This window comes from Bacillus rossius, chromosome 1, assembly GCF_032445375.1.
Source record: "Bacillus rossius redtenbacheri isolate Brsri chromosome 1, Brsri_v3, whole genome shotgun sequence".
Lineage (NCBI taxonomy): Eukaryota > Metazoa > Arthropoda > Insecta > Phasmatodea > Bacillidae > Bacillus > Bacillus rossius.
Window position 1 is genome coordinate 278099923 of NC_086330.1, and position 24941 is coordinate 278124863.

Here is a 24941-nt window from a genome sequence, read left to right on the forward strand (position 1 = left end):
TATATATGTGCTTTATTGAATTGAATACTGGTCCATATAATTAAAAACATTATCTATTGTAAATATTAGTGATAGAAATTATGTTTGTAAACTTTTTCAAATGTATTTATACAAGAGAGGTTATGATCACGTATGTATATTTATATTCATTATTAATTTTTCATTATTATTACTAAAAAATTTTAATTGATAAAGTTTTTTAAATATTCATATTATTCATTGTTTTTAATTATTTTACTAGGTTAAACAATTATTTGTGTACACGAGTTTATGTTCATAAGGAATACTGAGTGTTAATTTAAAAGTTTTAAATTATTTTTAATTTATACATTACCAACCATATTCATGGTATTTCTTAGGTCCTTCTATTATTATTTTTATAAAAATTTTAATGGAAATATAAAGCTAGTTTTTCATTACGCCAAGTAAGTATAACTTCTAACGCGCGTACATAAGTACACGCATCCATTTTTTATGTGTAACATCTTAGCTCTCGGTATACAGCAATTGGTACTGTCGTGAATGGAACGGAAGCCGATTAGAATGGAAAAGTGTAACCACGGTACTGCCATCTGTGGTGGATGGCGTGAACCAAAGTTCACAAATACAAAATGGTAACTTTAATAAGATTGGCCAGTAAGTTAATAAGTAAGATTCGTTGTCTAAAATCATTTCCAAAGACGGGTTTTAGTATTTTTTCAATGCATTTTTTTTTCCTTAAACCGGAGCCATTTCATAATATTGTTTAAAATTTCTGTCTGCTTATCGAATGATTCGAAAGTCGACGTAGCTCCGGCAGCGAATTCTAGCGGTGGGTGCGGAAACTTCATGTGATTGGCGTCCATTTACCTCGTCCGTCATTGTTTTAATTTGGTGCAGTTTCGTATTATAAATATATTTGCATCATGAGAGAACACGAATTTGTTCGTTACCGAGGTTAATTGTTACAAATCTCTGGCGAGTACTTAAAGGCTCGCTCACAATTATTTTTAGTAGATATTTAACGAACGGTGTTTAGAAAATGTAAAAGTCATGCAAGTAAAGCATTCCAAGATTCTGTACAGCTATTTGAAAATAATTATTAAATTACTGTATTAAGAAAATTAAAGACGAAGGACAAGCCCTACCATCATTCAAAACTAGAACACAAAAAAAAAATTTTCAATGCGAAATGCAACAAGAACTGAGGCAAAGTGAATGGGAAATCGTAACAAAAAACACTGTAATTGAAAGCCTCTTTGAACACAATTAATTTTCTGATTAATTTTACAAACCAACAGTAACACCAAATTTTAATATTAACAGATGTCTCATAAAGTTCGGAAAGCAAACCTTTGATTCCCCTTGAACTTTTAAATTCTGCGTTACGTTACACGCTGGCTGTGGATCCCGTGTCGCGGACGCCTCGAGATGGTTCGCAGCTACGACGCGGCCGATGTTTGTCCGAGCTCCGGCGACGTGAAGGCTTCAGGCCTGGCGTCTCCAACCCTCCAGACATGCAGTTGCCGGTCCAGGAGTCGCTTATCCTGCAGTTGCCGGTCCAGCTGTCGCTTATCCTGCAGTTGCTGGTCCAGGTGTCGCTTATCCTGCAGTTGCTTTTCCAGGTGTCGCTTATCCTGCAGTTGCCGATCCATCTGTCGCTTATCCTGCAGTTGCTGGTCCAACTGTCGCATATCCTGCAGTTGCTGGTTCAGCTGTCATTCATCCTGCAGTTGCCAGTCCAGCTGTCGCTTATCCTGCAGTTGCCAGTCCAGCTGTCGCTTATCCTGCAGTTGCCGGTCCAGCTGTCGCTTATCCTGCAGTTGCTGGTCCAACTGTTGCTTATCCTGCAGTTGCCGGTCCAGCTGTCATTTATCCTGTAGTTGCCGGTCCAGCTGTCGCTCATCCTGCAGTTGCTGGTCCAGGTGTCGCTTATCCTGTAGTTGCCGGTCCAGCTGTCGCTTATCCTGCAGTTGCCGGTCCAGCTGTCGCTTATTCTGCAGTTGCTGGTCCAACTGTCGCTTATCCTGCAGTTGCCGGTTCAGATATCATTTATCCTGCAGCTGCCGGTCCAGCTGTCGCTTATCCTGCAGTTGCTGGTCCAACTGTCGCTTACCTTGCAGTTGCCGGTCCAGCTGTCGCTTATCCTGCAGTTGCCAGTTCAGCTGTTATTTATCCTGCAGTTGCCTGTCCAGCTGTCGCTTATCCTGCAGTTGCCGGTCCAGCTGTCGCTTATCCTGCAGGTGCGTGGGTGGTATCTTCTTCTATTCACAGAGATAAATTTTGTGTGATTTTACTAAATATTAATTTGGTAACCATTTGCGAAGAAAGTTTGTAGGCCTAATACTGCAAGAAATATATTTTTATTTTGTACAACACATGGCTATGGTTTTTTTTTTTTTTGGAATATGTGAACAACTTTTTCTTAATGATATGAGTATTCCTTACGAAAATTTTATTTTTTAATTGATATTTAATTCTATGGTAATCTTTTCTAAACAATAATATATATATAGTCGAATAGTAAAAAATCTAGAATTTTTTGTTTTATTATGCTTAATAATATCCGTATTCAATACTGAAAAGCTTATCGGGAAAAGTTTTAAAAATAACATTAACCATTGGAGGTTCTGGGACAACACAAACCCTAAATGATCGGAAAAGAATCCATAGCTACCCAGTATTACTTCGAACACTATTTTTAAGTGATACAGTTTTTTTTCATGTAAATGTACCAATTTACAAATGTATGTAATTTTACAAGAATATCTTTGTTGCATTTACAAATAGATAGAGTCATGCAATCTTTTTGGCGAAATTATTTCGAGACCTGCTTTTATTTGAAACGCTGTAGCATCGTGTGTGTTTCGTGAGTGGCTGAGTTTTCTCTCTTGCGGACATCTTCTGTCAGCACACAAATTAAGTGCGTAAGCAAGCACGTCCTAAGTGACCCAGCCAAACAGGGAAAAGACTTCTCTTGCAGACGGCCACCAATCACAAGGAAGAAACCTCTGTTGTGGCTTAACCGTTTGTCGCCTAATGAGCGCTAAGATTTTTTCATGAAAAATGCCTGTTCCTTCAAATAATGCATACAATGAATATGTTTTTTTGTAAATGCAACAGAATTATTCATATAAAATTACATATATTTATAAATTTTTACATTTAAATGAAAACCGTATCACTACAAAATAGTGTTTGGGTTCAGATTCCTATCCGGGAATTTATTCTTTGTGTAGTCCTAGTTCATACATTAGTTAAAGTTATATTAAAATTGTTCCCTGGCTACTTTTCCAGTATTAACTGCAAACATTAATAATCACAATACAACAAAATAAAATTTAATCCATACAGTTTTGATTTCATTTTCCTTGGTTTAAACAAATAAAATTTATATGCCTATTTTTGTATGTGCAGCAAGAAATATTCAATAAGTTTCCTAATCATATTTCATTAATGAAAAAATAACCATAGCAATGGGTTGTAAAAATTTACACTAGTTTTCTTGTAGTACTTATTAAAAATTATTTCTTAGCAACTGGTTTTCAAAGGAATCTTGTTAAAGAGTACAAAAAAATAATGTGATCTAATCTTTCAGTAGTCGCCAGTGATGTGTAAACATTTAACCTCGATAACGAGAAAATTCATGTGTTCTCATGATGCGAATACACATATCATGTAAAACTCGGAAACGAAAGTTCACATAGAAAACTTAAAAAAAAAATAAATAAACCCGAGCGTGAGAAATGTGCGAAAATTGTGTTTTTAGCTACGTTACTTAACGCGAATCACATGTAGTATCCGCAAGGGTCGCGAGAATTCGCTACCGGAGTAGCTATCGAATCATTCGATTTGCAGAGCGAATGGTTGAACTATATAATGAAACGGCTTCGATAAAAGCGAAAAAAAAAAGCATTGGAAAAACAATCACTAAACCCCGGATTTGAACCTGATTTTCGGCAATGAGTTTTATTCTAATACATGCCCAGCTGGAAAATATTTAGTAAAAAATTAACTAAACTGCAAAGTTTCCCTTTGGTTTTGAGAACTTTGGTTCGCTTCGCCCGCCACACATGGCGGCTTCCCGAAATCCCTCCTGCGGAATGCCGTCCGTCGGGCCGAGAGCTGAGATGTTCGCACGTGCATCGCCGAGCGAGGGTGGAGCGAGCCGTCTCTCCGCAGGAGTTCCACGACAGCCGCGAGTCGGCGGCGGAGGCGGTGCGCCGCGGCAGCGCCTGGGGCAGCCTCTACTTCAGCGAGAACTTCACCAGCGAGGTGGCGGCCCGGCTGCTGGTGGACAGCTGGCTGTCCGGCCGCCCGGTGCCGGGCGCCGGCGACATCCAGGTGCAGATGGACATGTCCGGTGAGGCCTGCGTCCCCAGCCGTAGCACCGGCTTCCCCTCCCGAGCCAAGCAGGAGCATCGCATTTTCCTTTCGGCACGAACCACGGAAACACCGCGCGAAATTGTTTACAAACAGTGTTGACACGGTGTCGGGACAATTCCGGACGCCGACAATTCCGGAAAACAGATGAACATAATCTCAATGACAAACTCACGTCCAGTGACAATTCCGGACAGCTAAATCATCATCTCACTGAACATCAGGAAATAAATTAATGGTGGGAGAGGGGGGGGGGGGGGGGGGGGGGCTTTGACTTCTCTCACTTTTAAGTGAAACCTACTTTGGCATTTTTAAAATCAATTTTGTTTTTTGTCTTTGGTATTTTTTTTAATAATATAAAAAATCAACGTTAAATCAATATTTTTTGTCTTTGGATTTTTTTTACGAATATTTAAAATCAAAGTACTATCAATTTTTAATTTTAATTTTTTTATAGCTAATATATTGAATCAACGTGAATACGGATTGTCGGTGTTGAAAATTTAATTTAAATATTGTACATAGGCTATGGTTCTGAGATGTTTCTTTAAGTCTCCAGTGTTTTCGTACTTTTCTTGGCTCATCCAAATTTTTTCTTCGATATTATTGTACAACTTTTTTTCCCCTTATAAATTAAACTCCATCCTCATGTACATAATGTTGGCGTTTTCCTCTTTTTTTCAGACAAGATATAACGTCTTGTATCTTCGAGTGAGGTTTACCAAGACACGCATTTATTTTACTGTTCCAATCCTCTACTGCATTATTGGTTCGGTGCCTTCGCTTATAACAGGTCCATAGCTGCACATGTTTGATGTCATTTTCAAGCCACTGGTCAATGAAGTGATTGAAGAACTCTTCTAGTTTTGAAACAGACGAATGTAAGTTTCTTTCTTCTTGTTGGTAAGCAAAGCAAAAAGAACAGGAATTACGTTTGCTTCTATTTCTTTGCTTCCTATATCTACATGAATAGTATAGATCTGTACGAACTGCTTGCTGCAGCTCCGAAATGTACCATCCATGAAAAAGTGGCGTTGAGTTCTGAGGCACTCTCTCCCCTTGGCACCAGCTAAAGCAATAATTCTGTCTTCTCTCCCGTTATCTCTTAAAAGGAAGTTACTGCCATTGCTCACCTTTAAACCTTCTTCTGAAAACACAACATCCTGACGTTCAGTAGGTTCTGCTAATGATCCATGTGCCTGGTATTTATGTCGGTAAAGAGTCCGTTTTATCTGACGACGCATGAGGTAATTCAGTCACGAATTCGTATCCTTTATCGTGTAAATTGCCCAATTTGTCAGATTACACTTTTGCCACGACAACACACTCTTCTCGTACTATTTTCTTGGCTCTAAAGACAGATTTCATCACGTCAAGTTTAGCAATGTCTGGAATACATTCGTGATCTGACACATTTAAAACTTCCGTATTTCTACTTGCTAATCTTCCCTTGCAGTTTTTAGTCCTTTCTTGGAAGTAAACCCATGTCACAGCACCATCAGCATTGACACGCTTCCTTTGGTAGGCATGTCCACCATAAAGCACTGCAGGCTTCCCTTTCTCCGTTTCAATAACTTCCATCACAACGGTGTGGTGCGTCAACAAAGAAAGAGCAGTGTAGACTGACTGGTTGATAAACAGTCTTCACGCTTGGTGTGAGGGTGGGGGAGGGGAGAGGGTTCCAGTGCGTCAACAAACCAACAACAGGTGTACATGTCCGCAATTGTCACTGACTGTGTACAAATGGTAAAGCTTTGCGAGTCAGTGGCCGGAATTGTCGCGAATTTTCCCATTTCCGGAATTGTCTGTGGTCGGATTTGCACAACCGTTGACACAACAACAGTGGCAGATGGATTCGAAGACCATCCGTAGTAATTTGGAGAACTATAAATCTTTTCCAAAGTTACATACCAATTTCTAAACATGGAGGAGCTGAGTCAGAATTCAAACTAAAATCTTCGGCTGGAGGTTGATCATGAAATGATTTAATTTGAAATATTTATAAAACCTAAACTAATTTTTTTTCAAATAATAGATAACTAATTAATTTAAAATTGAACTATTTTCTACTAACACTGCGAAACGTTTACCTGTCCAAAAACATTTCATTTAAAAATATAGTTTTATTTATTTATTTTATTTACACTCAATAGATTCAATTTTTGAACAGTATGTTCACAGAATATAGGGCTTCTCAGTTTGATATACATTACAATAAGTAAATAACACTTAAAACATATGCAATATATACATGACTTATAGAAAATATCACATACATAGGTAGAAATACATATATAATGATATAAAAAATGTAGATAAAACTAACACAATTTAATATACATGTTAGAAATTGATAAGTTAATCTTAAAAGCTGTTATTTACCATAAAGGATTCATTGTTTCAGGCTTTACTTGAAACACGCAAGACTATAATTCAAACATTATATTTATAAAAAAAAATTCAAGTAATTGTATACATCTTGTATGCTATAAAAGCATTTATTTTCAAACATATGAATTTTTTTGTTATATATTTCCAAATTTACTTCAGCATTTACATGCTTAGGTAATCTATTATATGTACATTTGTAAGCCTAAATAAAACGTGCTTTTACTAAAAAAAAAAGTACTGAAATGTTGCATTATTCTAAGTTTTTCTGCATTTCTTGTATTGTAATCGTGATTATTTTTATATTTAGTATAAAATTCAATGTTCTGATGTACAATTTTTAATACCTGGATAGCATATTCTGTGTAAACAGTATTTATCTTTAGAGTTACAAAAAGAGGCTTGCACGAGGTTCTATTTCTTACACCAGTTATTATGCGTAAAGCCTTTTTTTTTTTTGTTTTAAAAAAATTATATTTATATATTTGGAGCTACCCCAAAATTCAAGGCCATATTTCATTATAGAATGGAAATAAGCATAATACACTTTTTCATTGTGTTCAAATCCAATAATTTTTTAAGTGCCCTTAACAAAAAGCAGATTGAAGTAAGTTTGTTTATATGTTCTGACCATGACAGTCTTTTGTCTATATATAGTCCTAAGAATTTTACAACAGCTGTATCTTCTATGTCAATATTGTTATAACTTGTTAGAATTTGAGGTTCTTCCTTTCTGTGTTTTTTAAATTGTAGAAATTGTGTTTTTTCTACATTTAGTTTCAGATTATTTATATGGAACCAAATTTCCAAGGTAGTTAGATTTGTAACTATTTTTTGTCTAAGCAACTCACAACTACTTCCTCCGACTAATAGACTTGTGTCATCTGCGATCAAGGTTACTGTGCTGTTCTTAATATGTTTGGGTAATTCATTAATATATATTAGGAAAAGAAAAGGGCTTAAAATGCTCCATTGTGGTACTCCTGTCTTTGCTACATCCCAATTTGAAATAAATTTTGTATTATTAATCTCTATTTCAGCCCTCTGTGTTCTGTTACTGAGATAGGATTGGAATAATTTATATGATGAACCATTTATTCCTAGATTATGAAGTTTTTCTAATAATCGATCATTATCAACTAGATCGAATGCCTTGGACAAGTCACAAAAATCCCATACGTTAATTCTCCTTTATCGAATGATTCAATGGCTGTTTTTGTAAGTTGAAAAACTGCTGTCATTGTTGATTTCTTCTTCTGAAAACCACTCTGCTCTTTACAAATAAATTTATGTTTTTCTAGGAATATAGTTAATCTTTTATGCAGTAAACTTTCAAATATTTTAGAAAAAATAGGGAGCAAACTAACTAGTCGATAATTTTCTAATTTAGTTCTGTCCCCCTTCTTATAAATTGGTATAACCTTGGCTTTCTTTCCAGTGTCAGGAAGAATTTATTCTTTAAATGCTTGATTGATAATTAATTTTAATGGTTTCAGTATATGTTTGTAACAAGACCTAATAACTGAGTTAGATAACCCATGTATATCTAGAGCTTTTTTATTTTTTAACTTTATTATTGCTTTAGCTATTTCATTTTCAGTATCAGGGTAGAGTATAAAATTTAATTTATGATCTATGTCATTAAGTGATTTTGATTTTTTACCCGAATTGAATATGTTTTAGGGTTTATTTTATCACTTATATTTACATTGTGAGGATTGAAGGCAATTACAACTTCTTTTTGGGAGGTGGTTGTGACTACTCGTCAGAAAATAAAATGGAAAATAAAATTGTTGCTCATTCTTTCAATTAAATTATTTCGCGTCAGCGAGACGTTTTGCTGTGGCTCTAGAACTTTATATAATCGAACATGATCTAGATGCTTAGTGTTTCATATTAAAAAAATTATGTATATTATTTGAAATAAATATTGTTTTCAGCTCTAACTGGAAATATTTTTAAGTCGTAAACATTTTTCCAACTTTATCATGATTAACTTGTAGCCGAATATTGTCGGTCAATTATGAGAAATCTTGTACAGTCGGTGTCACGTAACTTTTTTCAAATCATACAGTTCTCAAAATTATTCCAGTTATAATCAATTTCTCACTGTCCCTTGCAAAGCAATACATTTTGATTGCTTACACTGTTAGAACTCACTTTAAATTAACGTACTTTTCAACGAAGAACTTGCCTCGAATAAACAAAGAGTTCTTTGTAATTTCAAATAATGTAACCTTTCTTGAAACCATGCCGTATTTTTACTTCCGAGTTGTATGTGTCGTTCTTAATAAAGATGGAAAAAAGATGGATGTTCTTACTGTGGAGTAAGTTTTTTAATGTTTTGTTAATATACCAATGATATTCTTTTGATTTTTATTCGAAGTAAGTTAATTCGGTGTCCTTAAATTTACTAAGATAGCCGTAAATTTACGCAGCTCCCTGGATAATTTGTAACCAGAGTTCTTCGTAAATTAGAAATGAAATTTTTAACAGTGTACCAACATCGACAATCATACGAGTTATTTGCAATCTCTGCTGACAGAACAGTGGTAGAATAATATTAAAACCTTTGATATTAATTTTCATAACTGTCAAATTTGAGACAAACTTCATGACAAAGCCTACAACCACTGAATTAAAAATTTTATAATGACCGGATCGTGTCTTCTGTGCACTTAAATTGTTGTAAGCATTTTTTGTTACATTTCTCAGCACAAAATGAAAATTATTTGCCGAAACCATAGTAAAACCTACGAACTTTGTATTTTTTTATGGATTTCACATTTTACTAAACAAATAAGGATGGTAGATTTTCTATTACATTTAATTGGTTAAAACTAATATTCCATGACTAGGAACATTACCATAAAACATAATAGGGCATACATTCAGCTTCCGATTTCCTATTACAATTTTCAAAATTAAAATTTGTAGCCTAAACTTTGACATATACGTCTAATTAAAGAAATTATTTCAAGAAATAATTGATTTGAAGTTATAGACGCAGTGATGAAAAATGTGTATATCTATGGAGTCTACCCTGAATAGTCAAATAATTTTAATATCTTGCCATAAAAATTTTCTTCCGAAATAACATCATTAGGTAATTTTACGGCATTTAGTACTTTTGCTAACATAAGAAAGAAATGCATGTTTTTTTATAGAAAGGCGCAAGAATTTTACGCGAAAAATATGACTTATCCTTATACTTCCTAAAACCTACGGTTTCTTCCTTGTAATGGGTAACCGTCTACAAGAGAATACATTGCCTTATTTGGCCAGGCCAATCGGTTTGCTTTTGCTTTGGCACAAAATTGCTGTCATTCTTGACTCTTGTAACACTGATGATGGTAAATTGCTCTTACACACAGCTGATCTCGAAATTTTTCACAAAATATATGCCCCTAACCATATGCAGATTTGGTATTGCTTCATGAAATTTTTAAGACACTTGTATATCGCTCGTAAATAACATTTGGTATAAATTGTTGCGCAAAGTTCGAGAAGATCTTTCTTATGCATGTACACATTTATCCTGCAGATCAAGTCATCAGCCTGATTGTACAGAGAGAGCTTCTCACAACCTACATGGAGTTCGTCAGAAGTCAAATGGTTGCGTGCAATATTAGTGAAAAACTGGCGAACATACCAATAAATGTGAGTTAATTTTTTTATCGATACTGTAGTTGGTGTGTAGAGGTGTGAGTGTGGGTCATGTTGTATCAATACTGGGTGCTTGTTTGCTCATAAAAACAGGGTGGACTGGATTCAATCGACAGACACAATCTGCAAACTCATTACGATTAACATATTATTTTATATAAGTGTGTATGTATGTTTAACGTTTGGTCTGAATTTACTTACCAAACCTATTACACGCCTTTGAAGTTAAAGCTCATGAACAATATTTTTTTATTTTTTTTTTTTCATAATTGGAGGAGTTATTTAAGATGGATCACTGAGCGTCTTGATAGTTTTTTACTAAAAAAATTTGTAATATATCCTTAAAACTTGTACCTGACATTAAATAATTTTTTAAATGTCATATTTAAGTCTGAAAAATGGTATTACCCCAATAACTTCTATAAAATAATTTTGCTACGACGTCAAATTTGGTGGAAGTTAAAAAGTTTGGTTCAATCAAACATATTATAACTTTTAGTTTTTCATCTATTATTTGCAGTGAGCCAGTTGTTTAGCACGAACTATTCAAATTCTTATTTTAGTTTTGGGAAAGGCTTAAATTTTTTTTTTGGTAATTAATCAACAGCCAAATTTGTTCGATCAAATTCAGACTCATCTTGTTTGTAGTTCGTGTAAACAAATATTTTATACCAGCTGCAGTACCCAGCGTTGCCTGGGCTGAACACATTGTGATATATTGTCCGCAAGTTAAAGAAAAATGTATAGCGCTATATGACAGTATGGTGAACATAGAGAAATGGCAATATGACATGGTGATAGGTTGAACGGTTTAGAAGTTGATGCGCTGCATCACCATGTAGTGGCGAAGTACAAAAATTGGATGGCATTAAAATTTTCTCCATGAAAAAAACACTTCGATGTGCCAACTTTCATGGAAATCGGTCAAACGGTGTCGGAATTTATCAATTTCATACATACATACCATCATCATAATACTTATATAGAAATATATAACGAGATATTTGGTTGGCCCAAACTTAATTATCTTGCTACTGCAATATATTAATTATTTCGCAGTATATAACAAGCAATTACTTGTATCGAATGTACTTTTCTCCCAGTAGATTCTTTAAATAAATATCGTTCTCACCTATAGTTAAAACAGTTCACTGCAAAATGCAGTGAAAAGTGTAACTAAAGGGTTTTTAATGGTTAAAATTAACTTCGATTAGTCATTTAACAGGTTAGTAATTGTTTCATATTTTATTTTTTGACAATTTCATTATAGTACATTTTATTTGTATTCATAAGATAAATACAAACTAAATATCTAGATTTTTTTTAATCCAGCACCGTATTACCATTAGAAAAATTGCAACTATGTATTTTAAATTCAACTGAAAATGTTTTATATTAAAATTTTATTTTCCAAATTTCTAGAATGAAAATTATTTCAAAATCAACAACCATACACGTTATTACGGTGAAAAATACTGAAATAATGCTATGTTAGCAACCAATCTAATAAACTTACAGTTTAATGTTATGATATAATATTAGTGGGTAATATACATTTAACTCAGCAACTATAACATTTGACTCCTCGAAATAACTGCGTCTCGGAAAAGACAATTAAAATGTCAATGTTTCGTAGTTTACGAAACACAGTTTTCTAGTATAAGGATTCATGTAGCCACTCATTAATATTGTTCATTATAACTAAACTCAAACTGAATGAATTAAATTATTTTCATAAATATTAAATGTATTTCCAATAGCTAAAACCCAAAATATTAGGTAACTTCTTTTAGAGATTTTAAACATTTGTATTATATTTCAAGTAATTGAATATATGTTTTTCTTACGTGTTGTCTAATAGATTAAACCACCGATTTATGGCACCGAATCACCAACTTTCTTGAACTATGCAGCCCCAGGAACTCTAGCGCTGTAAGTGGAAATATTGGTACTTTTAGAATAAGTAAAATAACATAAAAAACATTTAATTATTATTAAAACAATAAAACATCTGTACAAAAAAAGCATGATAAATTTTGTCCCGTATGTGTCATTAATATATTAATTTTAACACATTTTTATCATCATTAAATAATTTTAAACAGTCTACACAGAAGACCTATTTTAATATATATATATTTTAAATTTTTTGCTGTAGTTTGGACCAAAATTTAAATAATAATTTCCTTAGAGAAAACTTTGATACTCGTCACTGCATGAAGTTTTTCGACATTGAAATGACATACTTTGAAGAAGACCTGTAAATGAATTTTTTTGAACATTGTATTACAAACAGAATCATGTAACTGTCTTCTTATTTTGCAGGATGATGTTCTTCTTCGGAGTGGCTTTGTCCGTGTGGAGTATAACTTACGAGCGTTTAGATGGACTTATCAACAGGAATATAGTCGCAGGTAATGGCCTGGTCTTGCTTTAATTTGATAATTGTTTGTGGGAGATGTTTTCAGGTAGACTTCCAAAATTGATCAGGGAAAAAACAAAAGAAGAATTTTTTTTCATGGACTGCTTACAACAAGGTATACACCACTCAGTAAACTTGCAATTACAAATGGACGATTTAAAAATTTCTGCCTTTTTTATTCAGTCTGTACAGTAAAATATGTGTTTTGTCGTAAATGTGTACGGGAAGTTAGTTTCCTAACTTTGAACAAGAGTCGCAAAAATCAACTTTAAGTACTGACAATAGCCTTCGAAATCTTGTATTTTCTACATCATACACCAAACACTCTCCTTCCAAACGTATGTTCTTCTTGTTTAGAATACGAAAAGCGTAACTCTGGAGATTAAATACGATATAGTTTTCACGTAGATTCAGTTAATTGGAAAACGAAAAATCTTCATTTATTGTATTTTATTTGGGCTTAAAGGGGTAGAATTCTTAATTATGTTGCATTCATTTGTTTGAATTTTTGGTCGTGATAGTAAGAAGCCTCATAATATAACTGTCGTTTTTATAAACGTCTTTAAACAAATGTCAAAAAAAAATATCAAAATAGTTTTGGGAAACATTAAAATTAATATATATTTTGACCCATCTAAGAACTAAACATGTAAAAGGAAGATAAAAAGTTTTGAGTGAATCGTTTTTCTGAAGTATTTGCCATGAATAATTTAAGTATATTTCGAAGAATAGACTACCAATTGTAGCCACTACCATGGTGCAACTTCTTGAATCTAGTGCTTTTCGTTTCACGATCCAGAGACCCCAAACCCATTATCACCTCAAAAGTTTATAAATAGATATATATTTATATGCATATATGTCACATTTTTATCAACATGTCAGCTGCCCAAATCACATACAACCAGCCACATAATATAAGTTATGGCAAATCACTTTCGAGTTCGTTATTGGGAAAAATCCAACCAAAGGGGTATAAATGGAAAAGGTTATCTAAAAAAAAAAACAAAAAAAATTAAATAACTCTCTTAATATAACAATTACCTATTAGTATAAAGTTATAATATCTCTTTAGAGTAATGCCATAACCTTTTGTCAAAATGAAAGTTTTATACTACCAAACATAATTGCAAGGGGTGAAAATAACAGGGGCTGGAGGACAAAAAATTCATAACCTTCTTAGTTGGCACACTATAAAATCCGTTCGGATTGTTTGAAAACCTCATAAATATTGTCTAAATTTTTTGGTAAGAAGAGTTTTTGATAGACCAATTATTGCAGCAAACGTGTTTACAAGAGAGGAGTAGAATTGCAATTCCAAATGATAATTTCCGCACCTTGCACACGATATAATCTGTTATTTATTGTAAACCTTCTAAGTATTATCTACAAATTTCGTCAGAAATAATTTTTATATGACTAACCATAACATAACTGCAAGGGGTGGAATAAAAAATGTTTCAATGACAAAAAATAATTTCATAAAACTCTTAGTAAGCACAGTATTTTTTTTTTAATTCTGTACAACCCTTATTAATAGTATCTAATACTTTTGCCAACAATAATTTTTGATACAACCAACAATTGCTACAAAGAGTGAAAACAATTTTCGGGAAAGGACAAAAAATGCATACACTATTATTAGGTACACTTTCAAGTCGATTATTTTGAATTTTCTTAATATTATCTCAAATTTTGTCTCAAACAGTTTTTATGAATACGAACTATTTCGGCAAGAGGTTGAAAAAACAATGTTTGAAGAACAAAACAAATCGTAACTTCCGTACCATGTAGGTATACTGGCGAATTTATTCTTATTTGTTTAAAATATTTTAAATATCATCTAAAACTTTTTTTACAAAAAAAAGATACGTCCTACCATTTTCTAAGGTGTGGGAAAAACTAGGTTTGAAAACAAAAAATATATATTAACTCCTTTAGTAGGCATACTATCAAAACCGTTAAAAGTTATTGTAAAAATTTAAACTTAATGTTAAATTAAGGTTGAAAACATTTTTGATGAGCCAATATATTACTGCAAAAGTTTATAAACAGGGGTTGAAATAAAAAATTAATAATTTCTTTATTATGTTCACTATCAAATTTGATAAAACTTATTGTAAACCTTCCAAACCTTATCTTATAACTTGATCTATATATATAATATATATATATGTATATATACATACATGTATATATATTAATGCAAGGAATGAAATAAAGTGTATGACATTCAAAAAAAATATATACTTACCTTAGTAGGCATAGTAGTATAAAATTCGTTTGAGTAATTCAATGCAGGATGCGTTAAAATAAAAGTTTTCGAAACATTTTTGCTACATAGAATATGATAAAACGTATCATCGATAATGTTGGAATACTGCAGAGAATAATTATGTCATTAAATTAGGTTCTCAAAATGTTTCAGAACTTTATACTACGTTCCAGAAGTTTTCAGAACGGAACAGAAGTCAAGGGTACTCAAATCTACCTGCCCTGTAGGCTGCGCAGAAATGGATGCTATTTTTGGTAGTTCGTTAGTAGATCAGTAAAATATTTTGTTTTCATAAATAACTATAACACTCAGTAATTCATGGTTGTATCTAAACTTTATTGTTATTGATTTATCACTGACATAACACATATAAAATTTTTATGACAAAGGCTACACACAAACAGTTCAAAACGTTTTGCTACTCGATTCCATGCTTGAAATTCAAGCTAAATTTGGAATCTAGAATGGTTTTTAATGCTCAGAGAAGCATTAAATAAACACTTATTGAAATGTTATAGCCGTGTATGAATAACTTTACGGATGTAATTATTTTTAAATTGTTTGAAATCTTGAGCCAACTGAGGGAATTATTTAAGCATGATTGATTAGGGTAGAGCCTTTTTAATGTCTCGTGGAGCACAAGGTAATTAGAGTGGAAACGCAGTACATATAATTTCCATTAATTATGCAAGAAACCATCCCAGATTTTTTCATGTAGTGGTTTTTGGAAGATCACACAAAAAAAATCAGGTTGACCATACCGAAATTACAATCCTGGTCCTCTATAGTAATAGTCCATTTTATTAAAACATATTATTTATCTATCTAGGAACATAGCTTCAACTGGATAACTTACTTGGTAATTTTCCCCGAAAGTGTGACTAGAGTTGTTACATATTTAGAAAAATACAAATGTATCGCTGCAGTGTAAATGTCTTTTTTGTAAATATATCTTAAATATTCGTGTTAAACTACAGAAATATCTCAATTTGTATATTTATATGAAAAAACTGTATCACTACAAGATAGTGTTCGCAGTAATAAACTTGATTCTGATTCTTACCCGGACATTTATGCTTTGTGTTGTCTCAGTACCTCAAATAATTAAAGTTATTTGTAAACCGAATGGCTTTCCAGTATTAAATGCACACGTTTTAAGCATATTACACCATATGAAAGACAAATATCCGAATATTCAATTATCTTTTCATGGCTTAAAAAAAAATTATTCTTTGAATGTAACAATAATTAATGTATAAAATTAACACAAACAAATTTTTTTTAAAGAAATACTCAGTATTATCTTGAAAACGTATTTCATACATGGAGAGAAATAGAGCTTGGTTTTGTACAGAGTTACAATATCTTTCTCGTAATATTACAAAATATTACTTGGCAACCGTTCCAAAGAAAAGAACCTTTTGTGAAAGTACAGAAAAAATTATTCTGTGCATGTACCCAACAACGCTATGAAGAAGGGCAAAATTTACGTACACGCGCTAAGGGGGCACCCGGGTTTGAACCAGGGACCTCTCAATCTGCAGTCGAACGCTCTACCACAGAGCTATACCCCCGTGTACATGAAGTAGTAACTGACTACGAGTAACGCTGTGTGTTAGTAAGGCGATGCTCACTGGTGAGTACTGGTGCGCAGTCTTCTCGTCGTGCATAGGTCAACTATGAAATTTCAACGGTAACAATAGTACTACAGGCAAAGAAATTAATGTGAAGGTTTAATACATGACATTTGGGTGCTATTAAGAATCAAACCGAGCGTTAATGTCTAAAATTGTTCTAAAAGCATGCTTTCTAACACGTTTCGCTCTGTTAAAAATACACATTAAAAACGGAATACGTAAACAAAACAACCAATCCTCCCTCAGCGCATTCTTTAACAGACACAACTCGTATGTCTTGATGTTCAAATATCGTGAAGCTCCGCACACCGTATGTGTGACCAGGTAGGCGCGGGGCCTAATAAGGTCCCTACACACGATCAGTCCAGCTCCCAGTTCGGACTGAGCTGAAGCCTTCCCCACACATGATCAGTCTTGTGGTTTCTGTTGCTGTTGGATGTATCGTTTCATGTGGCAAATGCAGTTGCACTTCTATTTAAGAAAAAAAAATCGCAAAACAACCAAAGAGTATAAACAAAGATGTCTGCCACGAAACTCAGCTGATGGACTGATAGACTGATTGTTTGGACTGACATTTTGGACTGACGAGACTGTGTTCCCACACACGGCAGTTCCGACTGTTCAGTTCCAACTAAGAAGTCCGGACTGATCGCATGTGGGGACCTTCAGTTTAGTTGAGAAGTCGACCTCCGCAGCGCAGTGGCACGCACGTCAGCTTGCGTTAAGAAGGTTTCTGGCCTTAAAGTCCCGATTAAGGCACGATGTCGACATTTTAAGATTCAAAAATCAGGCACAAAATATGTCCAAGTGAAATAAAATTTCAAATATAAATAGTTTTAGAAATCATCTAGTGTCCTCTCCGGTGATGAAAAAGTTCCAAGAAGCCATAATATTTATGAAAAATTCGAAACCGGGACACGAAATTTAATGTATAATCTTTAAAATAATTCCAAGCATGATAAATGTACGAAAATTGTGTGTTCAGATACATTCCTTAACGCGAATCACACGTAGTTTAGGTAAGTGCCGCTAGAATTCGCTACCGAAGCAGCTACGTCAACTATCGATTAATTCGATTTGCAGAGCGAAAGTTAAAACTATATAATGAAACGGCTCCAACAAAAGCGAAAAAAGACGCGAAAAAACACTAAACCCCGTCTTTGGATCTGATTTTAGACAAGTAATTTTATTAGAATACTGCCCAACTGGTTAAAATTAACTAAACTGTAAATGATATAAAGTCTCTATTTCACTATGTGAACTTTTGTTCACACCATCACCCACAGATCACAACACCGTGATAAGCATTTACATTCCATGCGACTTCCATTCCATCCACGAAATTACTCCCTCTAAATGCCGAATCCCGAGGGCTAAGATGTTACACATTATAAATATTGGTCGTTATCGCTAACGCGTTATGCTCGTACGAACTAGGTAGTGGGTTCGATCCGAAAACCTCCAGAGGGTTTGAGATTAATGATAATATACCTCGTTTAGGGTAAAATTTCAATCCGGATTGAACCTGGAGTGGAGTGAGGAATCTAGATTGAAATTTTACTTAAAACACTTTGTTGTGGACTGAAGTTTGAGTGAAGTGAGATAATCCACTCCACTTGTTGAGGTCGACTGGACTGAAGAATCCGGATTGAGATTTTACTTTAAACACGGACTGGAGTGAAAAGAAAACACGCACGAGCAAGCCGCCGCCATATTACATGGTTTTTTATTGGTCTCGTTGCATTTCAGGCATAATAAATTTGTGAAAATGGCAAAAAAAGAGCAGAGGAATGTGTGGACAGAGATGGAAGTAGAGTTATTGTTGGACGTGATTATTGAAAAACATATTTTAAGATTGCTGGACGGAAAAAAGTATAGGAAAGGTGAGATATTTGAATTGGTGAAGGCAGAAATAGACAGTGTGGGTTCAAAAGAACAGCATAACAGATAATAATTCAATTAAAAGGATTGAAGGCAAGTTTTTTTCAGTCCATGTTTACTCCAACTTCGATCTTGTTTACATTTCAATCTGGATTGTGATATTTACCATAAACGCATTTTGTCAGTCTATGTTCGTACACATTCACTCCGAGTTCACTCCACTTCCGGTTCAATCCGGATTGAAATTTTACCCTAAACGAGGTAAGTGAGTCGGTTGTAGCTTGAAGCCTACTATAGTGTTATAGGTCCCGTCGCCTTAATGAAATTGTATCCAAATAATTTTGGTTTATTAATTTGAGTTTTTAAATATCATTAAAAAAACACAATATACAATGATTAAATGTTTGAAAATGGTTATATATATTTTATAGTGATATTAATAAATTTAAATGCAAAATTTATTTAAACGCTAGCTTTAAATAATATCATGTAATCGTGTAGTATAGAGCATTTTTTTAACATAACTGTTAGTGCGTAACTTTTTTCGTAATAATCTCTTAATTTTTAGGATATTATTCATAAATGAACACATTTAACCCTTTTCCACCAAAAAAAAACTCTCAGATACCTAAGTTCTTCGGGGTTTTAAAAAATATATATTTTTATTGTATCCTAAAAGTAAAGAATCTTACGACAATGGCGACACATAAATAGGTAATTGAAAACTGTCTACCATACAATATTATACTATTAATTTGTGCTTATATTGGAATAAAAATGGCATTTAAGAATACCAAATACTTAAATAATATGTATTGAATTAAAACAACCACTTTGTGATATAAATTAAATTTATATTATTGTCTAACTTAAATACTGAAAAATTTAGAAGCAAAGAATAAGGTACTGTAAAGCTTTTTTATTTCCTATTTTTGGTCGAAATTCATATTAAATTCATATTATGGCTAATAATTATTGCTTGCAAATGGTTTCACGAAGTCAATTTGTTTCTATTTAATGGTATTAAGAACATTGTTGTCAAAATTGCAATTTATCCCTAGAATGAACTGAACGCATGTAATCACCCGTAGTTTTTAATAAAATATTTGTATGTAAAATTGGTCTTTAAATTAATTACTTTTATAACAAGACGCAAAAATGTTTAAATATTTGCTTTCTGTCCATAACACGGAAAATTCATGATTTAATGATTTTTAAAAGGCTACATACAAAATATTACTTCTAATGTTTGAAACACTTAACTGAAAAAAATAATTTTTAAGTTTTGAAACTGTTTAGTAAATAATATTACTGACTTGTAAATATTTTAAATTGAATATCCCCCCATAGTGAGTTATGAACTTAACTCAGACCATTTAAGGAACTGATTAACTAAGGTAACTAATTCTTTAAATTCTTATGCATAACCATGCCAACTTAAATTTTATCAAATTAAAATTTTGCTGTGCAAACATCATAGCTCTCGGTATACGGCTTTTGGTAGAGGTTAATTTGGGGAAAAGTACGGAAGTCAATTGTGACGGAAATGTACAAAGACGATGCAGTCATCTGTCTATAATTTTTTAAAAATGGAGAACCCGTGTGACTCATCCGTATACATTTACTTTCGTGAACATCGGGAGATCTACTAAGCGTACCTATTGGCGTGCCAAACTAAACTTGTAATAGTACAACTATCCTTTAATATTTTGTAATAATTTATAGTCATAAAAATAAATGATGACATCTTAAAAAATGTTCAATGCTGGCATTACAATTTGGTCAACCCTTAGTTAACATTAAAGTGTAGAGATAGAGCAGGTTCATCACACTACATAGACACAACAAATTGTTAACCTACATTTATTCTACGCCATGTTTAATAAAATAAAATCTTGATGGCTGTTACATCTGAAATGTTGAATCAGCTGAATAAGGTTAAGGTTAGTTTGCAGAAAATATTTACAGACTGATTTCTGTCATTTAGACAAAAACAAATCTACATTAGTAGGTATAGTGATACAATATGTGCTTTATAAGTTTCAGGTTAATTTGGTTTTATATATCTATTGGACAGCAACTTTTTGTTTGAAAAATACTTTTAAAAAAATAGCACTGCGTTCGTAATGCTTTTAAGTATTTTCGATACCACGTTTGTTCCAACACAATCTTTCTGGCTTATATATTACAGATTTTTTTTATGTTGCGATTATATATTGTAAGACTATTTAAATTTACAAATTATTTTCTAGAATAGTTTCACTACCATAAAGTTTACTTTGACACATAAATTCTCTTTGTACATCCTCGATGTTCGCGAAAGTTAAAATATACGGGTGCATTTTGTCACACGTCGGTTCGCCATCTTATTGACTATGGCTTGTGGCTATAGAATTTTCTGCATGTATGCGTATTGGACTTTCCACCTGTTTAATTTCTGTTGTGTCATGCGCGCTTATTACACTGCCGTTTTGTGCATTCTAAAATTTAACCCTCAACGGGCCTAAAAATGTATAACCTCGAAAATGCAGGGAATGGTAGTTCCGGTATAGGAGTAAAGGACACAGATTCAGAGTTGATGCATTTACATGTGACGCGTTCCGTACTTCTGTTCGGCTAGCCCTGAGAAATCATCTTGTTAAACAGAATTATAGTTCGGTTTTAAAACTAAGGGAAATTTTTTTACAGTTTTTCCCTAAAATGAATACTTTTTTTATATTTACCACATAAGTTATTATTTTTAAATATTTTACTTTAAATGTGTTGTTTGAGTTTTGTATTATAAGTTTATTTGCAGTATGGGAACACATGAATTGGCTCGTTATTGTGGTAAGATGTTACACATCACTGACGAGTAATGAATTTTTCGCCCAATTTATTTTTAATTTTTTTTTTCTTGACTGTGCAGGTATCACATCCTTCGAAATAATGCTGAGCTACCTGGTGACGCAGTTCCTGCTGATGTGCGGTCAGGCGGCGCTGATAGTGTTCTTCGGCATCTTCGTGTACCACTTCGAGTGCCAGGGCAGCATCTGGCTCGCCATCCTCCTGCTGCTGGTGCAGGGAGTGAGCGGCATGTCCTATGGTGAGCGATGTTGATGCGTGGAGTACTCTTGGTGCTGGTACAGGGAGTGAGCGGCATGTCCTATGGTGAGCGATGTTGATGGGAGGAGTACTCCTGCTGCTGGTGCAGGGAGTGAGCGGCATGTCCTATGGTGAGCGATGTTGATGCGTGGACTACTCTTGGTGCTGGTACAGGGAGTGAGCGGCATGTCCTATGGTGAGCGATGTTGATGGGAGGAGTACTCCTGCTGCTGGTGCAGGGAGTGAGCGGCATGTCCTATGGTGAGCGATGTTGATGGGAGGAGTACTCTTGGTGCTGGTACAGGGAGTGAGCGGCATGTCCTATGGTGAGCGATGTTGATGGGAGGAGTACTCTTGGTGTTGGTACAAGGAGTGAGATCATGTCCTATGGTGAGCGATGTTGATGGGAGGAGTACTCCTGCTGCTTGTACAGGGAGTGAGCGGCATGTCCTATGGTGAGCGATGTTGATGGGAGGAGTACTCCTGCTGCTGGTGCAGGGAGTGAGCGGCATGTCCTATGGTGAGCGATGTTGATGGGAGGAGTACTCCTGCTGCTGGTGCAGGGAGTGAGCGGCATGTCCTATGGTGAGCGATGTTGATGGGAGGAGTACTCTTGGTGCTGGTACAGGGAGTGAGATCATGTCCTATGGTGAGCGATGTTGATGGGAGGAGTACTCCTGCTGCTGGTGCAGGGAGTGAGCGGCATGTCCTATGGTGAGCGATGTTGATGGGAGGAGTACTCTTGGTGCTGGTACAGGGAGTGAGCGGCATGTCCTATGGTGAGCGATGTTGATGGGAGGAGTACTCTTGGTGCTGGTACAGGGAGTGAGCGGCATGTCCTATGGTGAGCGATGTTGATGCGTGGAGTACTCTTGGTGCTGGTACAGGGAGTGATCGGAATGTCCTTTGGTGAGCGATGTTGATGCGTGGAGTACTCTTGGTGCTGGTAAAGGGAGTGAGAGGCATGTCCTATGGTGAGCGATGTTGATGGGAGGAGTACTCCTGCTGCTGGTGCAGGGAGTGAGCGGCATGTCCTATGGTGAGCGATGTTGATGGGAGGAGTACTCTTGGTGCTGGTACAGGGAGTGAGATCATGTCCTATGGTGAGCGATGTTGATGGGAGGAGTACTCCTGCTGCTGGTGCAGGGAGTGAGCGGCATGTCCTATGGTGAGCGATGTTGATGGGAGGAGTACTCTTGGTGCTGGTACAGGGAGTGAGCGGCATGTCCTATGGTGAGCGATGTTGATGGGAGGAGTACTCTTGGTGCTGGTACAGGGAGTGAGCGGCATGTCCTATGGTGAGCGATGTTGATGCGTGGAGTACTCTTGGTGCTGGTACAGGGAGTGATCGGAATGTCCTTTGGTGAGCGATGTTGATGCGTGGAGTACTCTTGGTGCTGGTAAAGGGAGTGAGAGGCATGTCCTATGGTGAGCGATGTTGATGGGAGGAGTACTCCTGCTGCTGGTACAGGGAGTGAGCGGCATGTCCTATGGTGAGCGATGTTGATGGGAGGAGTACTCTTGGTGCTGGTACAGGGAGTGAGAGGCATGTCCTATGGTGAGCGATGTTGATGGGAGGAGTACTCTTGGTGTTGGTACAAGGAGTGAGATCATGTCCTATGGTGAGCGATGTTGATGGGAGGAGTTCTCCTGCTGCTTGTATAGGGAGTGAGCGGCATGTCCTATGGTGAGCGATGTTGATGGGAGGAGTACTCATGCTCCTGGTGCAGGGAGTGAGCGGAATGTCCTTTGGTGAGCGATGTTGATGGGAGGAGTACTCCTGCTGCTGGTACAGGGAGTGAGCGGCATGTCCTATGGTGAGCGATGTTGATGGGAGGAGTACTCTTGGTGCTGGTACAGGGAGTGAGCGGCATGTCCTATGGTGAGCGATGTTGATGCGTGGAGTACTCTTGGTGCTGGTAAAGGGAGTGAGAGGCATGTCCTATGGTGAGCGATGTTGATGGGAGGAGTACTCCTGCTGCTGGTACAGGGAGTGAGCGGCATGTCCTATGGTGAGCGATGTTGATGGGAGGAGTACTCATGCTCCTGGAGCAGGGAGTGAGCGGAATGTCCTTTGGTGAGCGATGTTGATGGGAGGAGTACTCCTGCTGCTGGTACAGGGAGTGAGCGGCATGTCCTATGGTGAGCGATGTTGATGGGAGGAGTACTCTTGGTGCTGGTACAGGGAGTGAGCGGCATGTCCTATGGTGAGCGATGTTGATGGGAGGAGTACTCATGCTCCTGGTGCAGGGAGTGAGCGAAATGTCCTTTGGTGAGCGATGTTGATGGGAGGAGTACTCCTGCTGCTGGTACAGGGAGTGAGCGGCATGTCCTATGGTGAGCGATGTTGATGGGAGGAGTACTCTTGGTGCTGGTACAGGGAGTGAGCGGCATGTCCTATGGTGAGCGATGTTGATGGGAGGAGTACTCATGCTCCTGGTGCAGGGAGTGAGCGGAATGTCCTTTGGTGAGCGATGTTGATGGGAGGAGTACTCCTGCTGCTGGTACAGGGAGTGAGCGGCATGTCCTATGGTGAGCGATGTTGATGGGAGGAGTACTCTTGGTGCTGGTACAGGGAGTGAGCGGCATGTCCTATGGTGAGCGATGTTGATGGGAGGAGTACTCATGCTCCTGGTGCAGGGAGTGAGCGGAATGTCCTTTGGTGAGCGATGTTGATGGGAGGAGTACTCCTGCTGCTGGTACAGGGAGTGAGCGGCATGTCCTATGGTGAGCGATGTTGATGGGAGGAGTACTCTTGGTGCTGGTACAGGGAGTGAGCGGCATGTCCTATGGTGAGCGATGTTGATGCGTGGAGTACTCTTGGTGCTGGTACAGGGAGTGATCGGAATGTCCTTTGGTGAGCGATGTTGATGCGTGGAGTACTCTTGGTGCTGGTAAAGGGAGTGAGAGGCATGTCCTATGGTGAGCGATGTTGATGGGAGGAGTACTCTTGGTGTTGGTACAAGGAGTGAGATCATGTCCTATGGTGAGCGATGTTGATGGGAGGAGTTCTCCTGCTGCTTGTATAGGGAGTGAGTGGCATGTCCTATGGTGAGCGATGTTAATGGAGGAGTACTCATGCTGCTAGTGCAGGGAGTGAGCGGCATGTCCTATGGTGAGCGATGTTGATGGAGGAGTACTCATGATGCTGGTGCAGGGAGTGAGCGGCATGTCGTATGGTGAGCGATGTTGATGGAGGAGTAATCATGCTGCTGGTGCAGGGAGT

The 24941-nt window shown here is 36.1% G+C and overlaps 1 protein-coding gene and 1 non-coding gene across 3 annotated transcripts in view; one reads left to right on the forward strand and one right to left on the reverse strand.

Moving 5' to 3' along the window:
- LOC134527623 (ABC transporter G family member 20-like) overlaps nt 1-24941 on the forward strand; it is a 97203-nt gene that overhangs the window by 63489 nt on the left and 8773 nt on the right. For both annotated transcript variants that reach the window (XM_063360470.1, XM_063360471.1), the window contains 5 exons: nt 4162-4342; nt 10295-10410; nt 12278-12348; nt 12742-12830; nt 21540-21716. In XM_063360470.1, the coding sequence (XP_063216540.1) occupies nt 4162-4342; nt 10295-10410; nt 12278-12348; nt 12742-12830; nt 21540-21716 (634 nt within the window). The remainder of the gene's footprint in view (nt 1-4161; nt 4343-10294; nt 10411-12277; nt 12349-12741; nt 12831-21539; nt 21717-24941) is intronic.
- Trnac-gca (transfer RNA cysteine (anticodon GCA)) lies at nt 16616-16687 on the reverse strand. Its single transcript has one exon. It is a non-coding gene; the product is annotated as a tRNA-Cys (tRNA).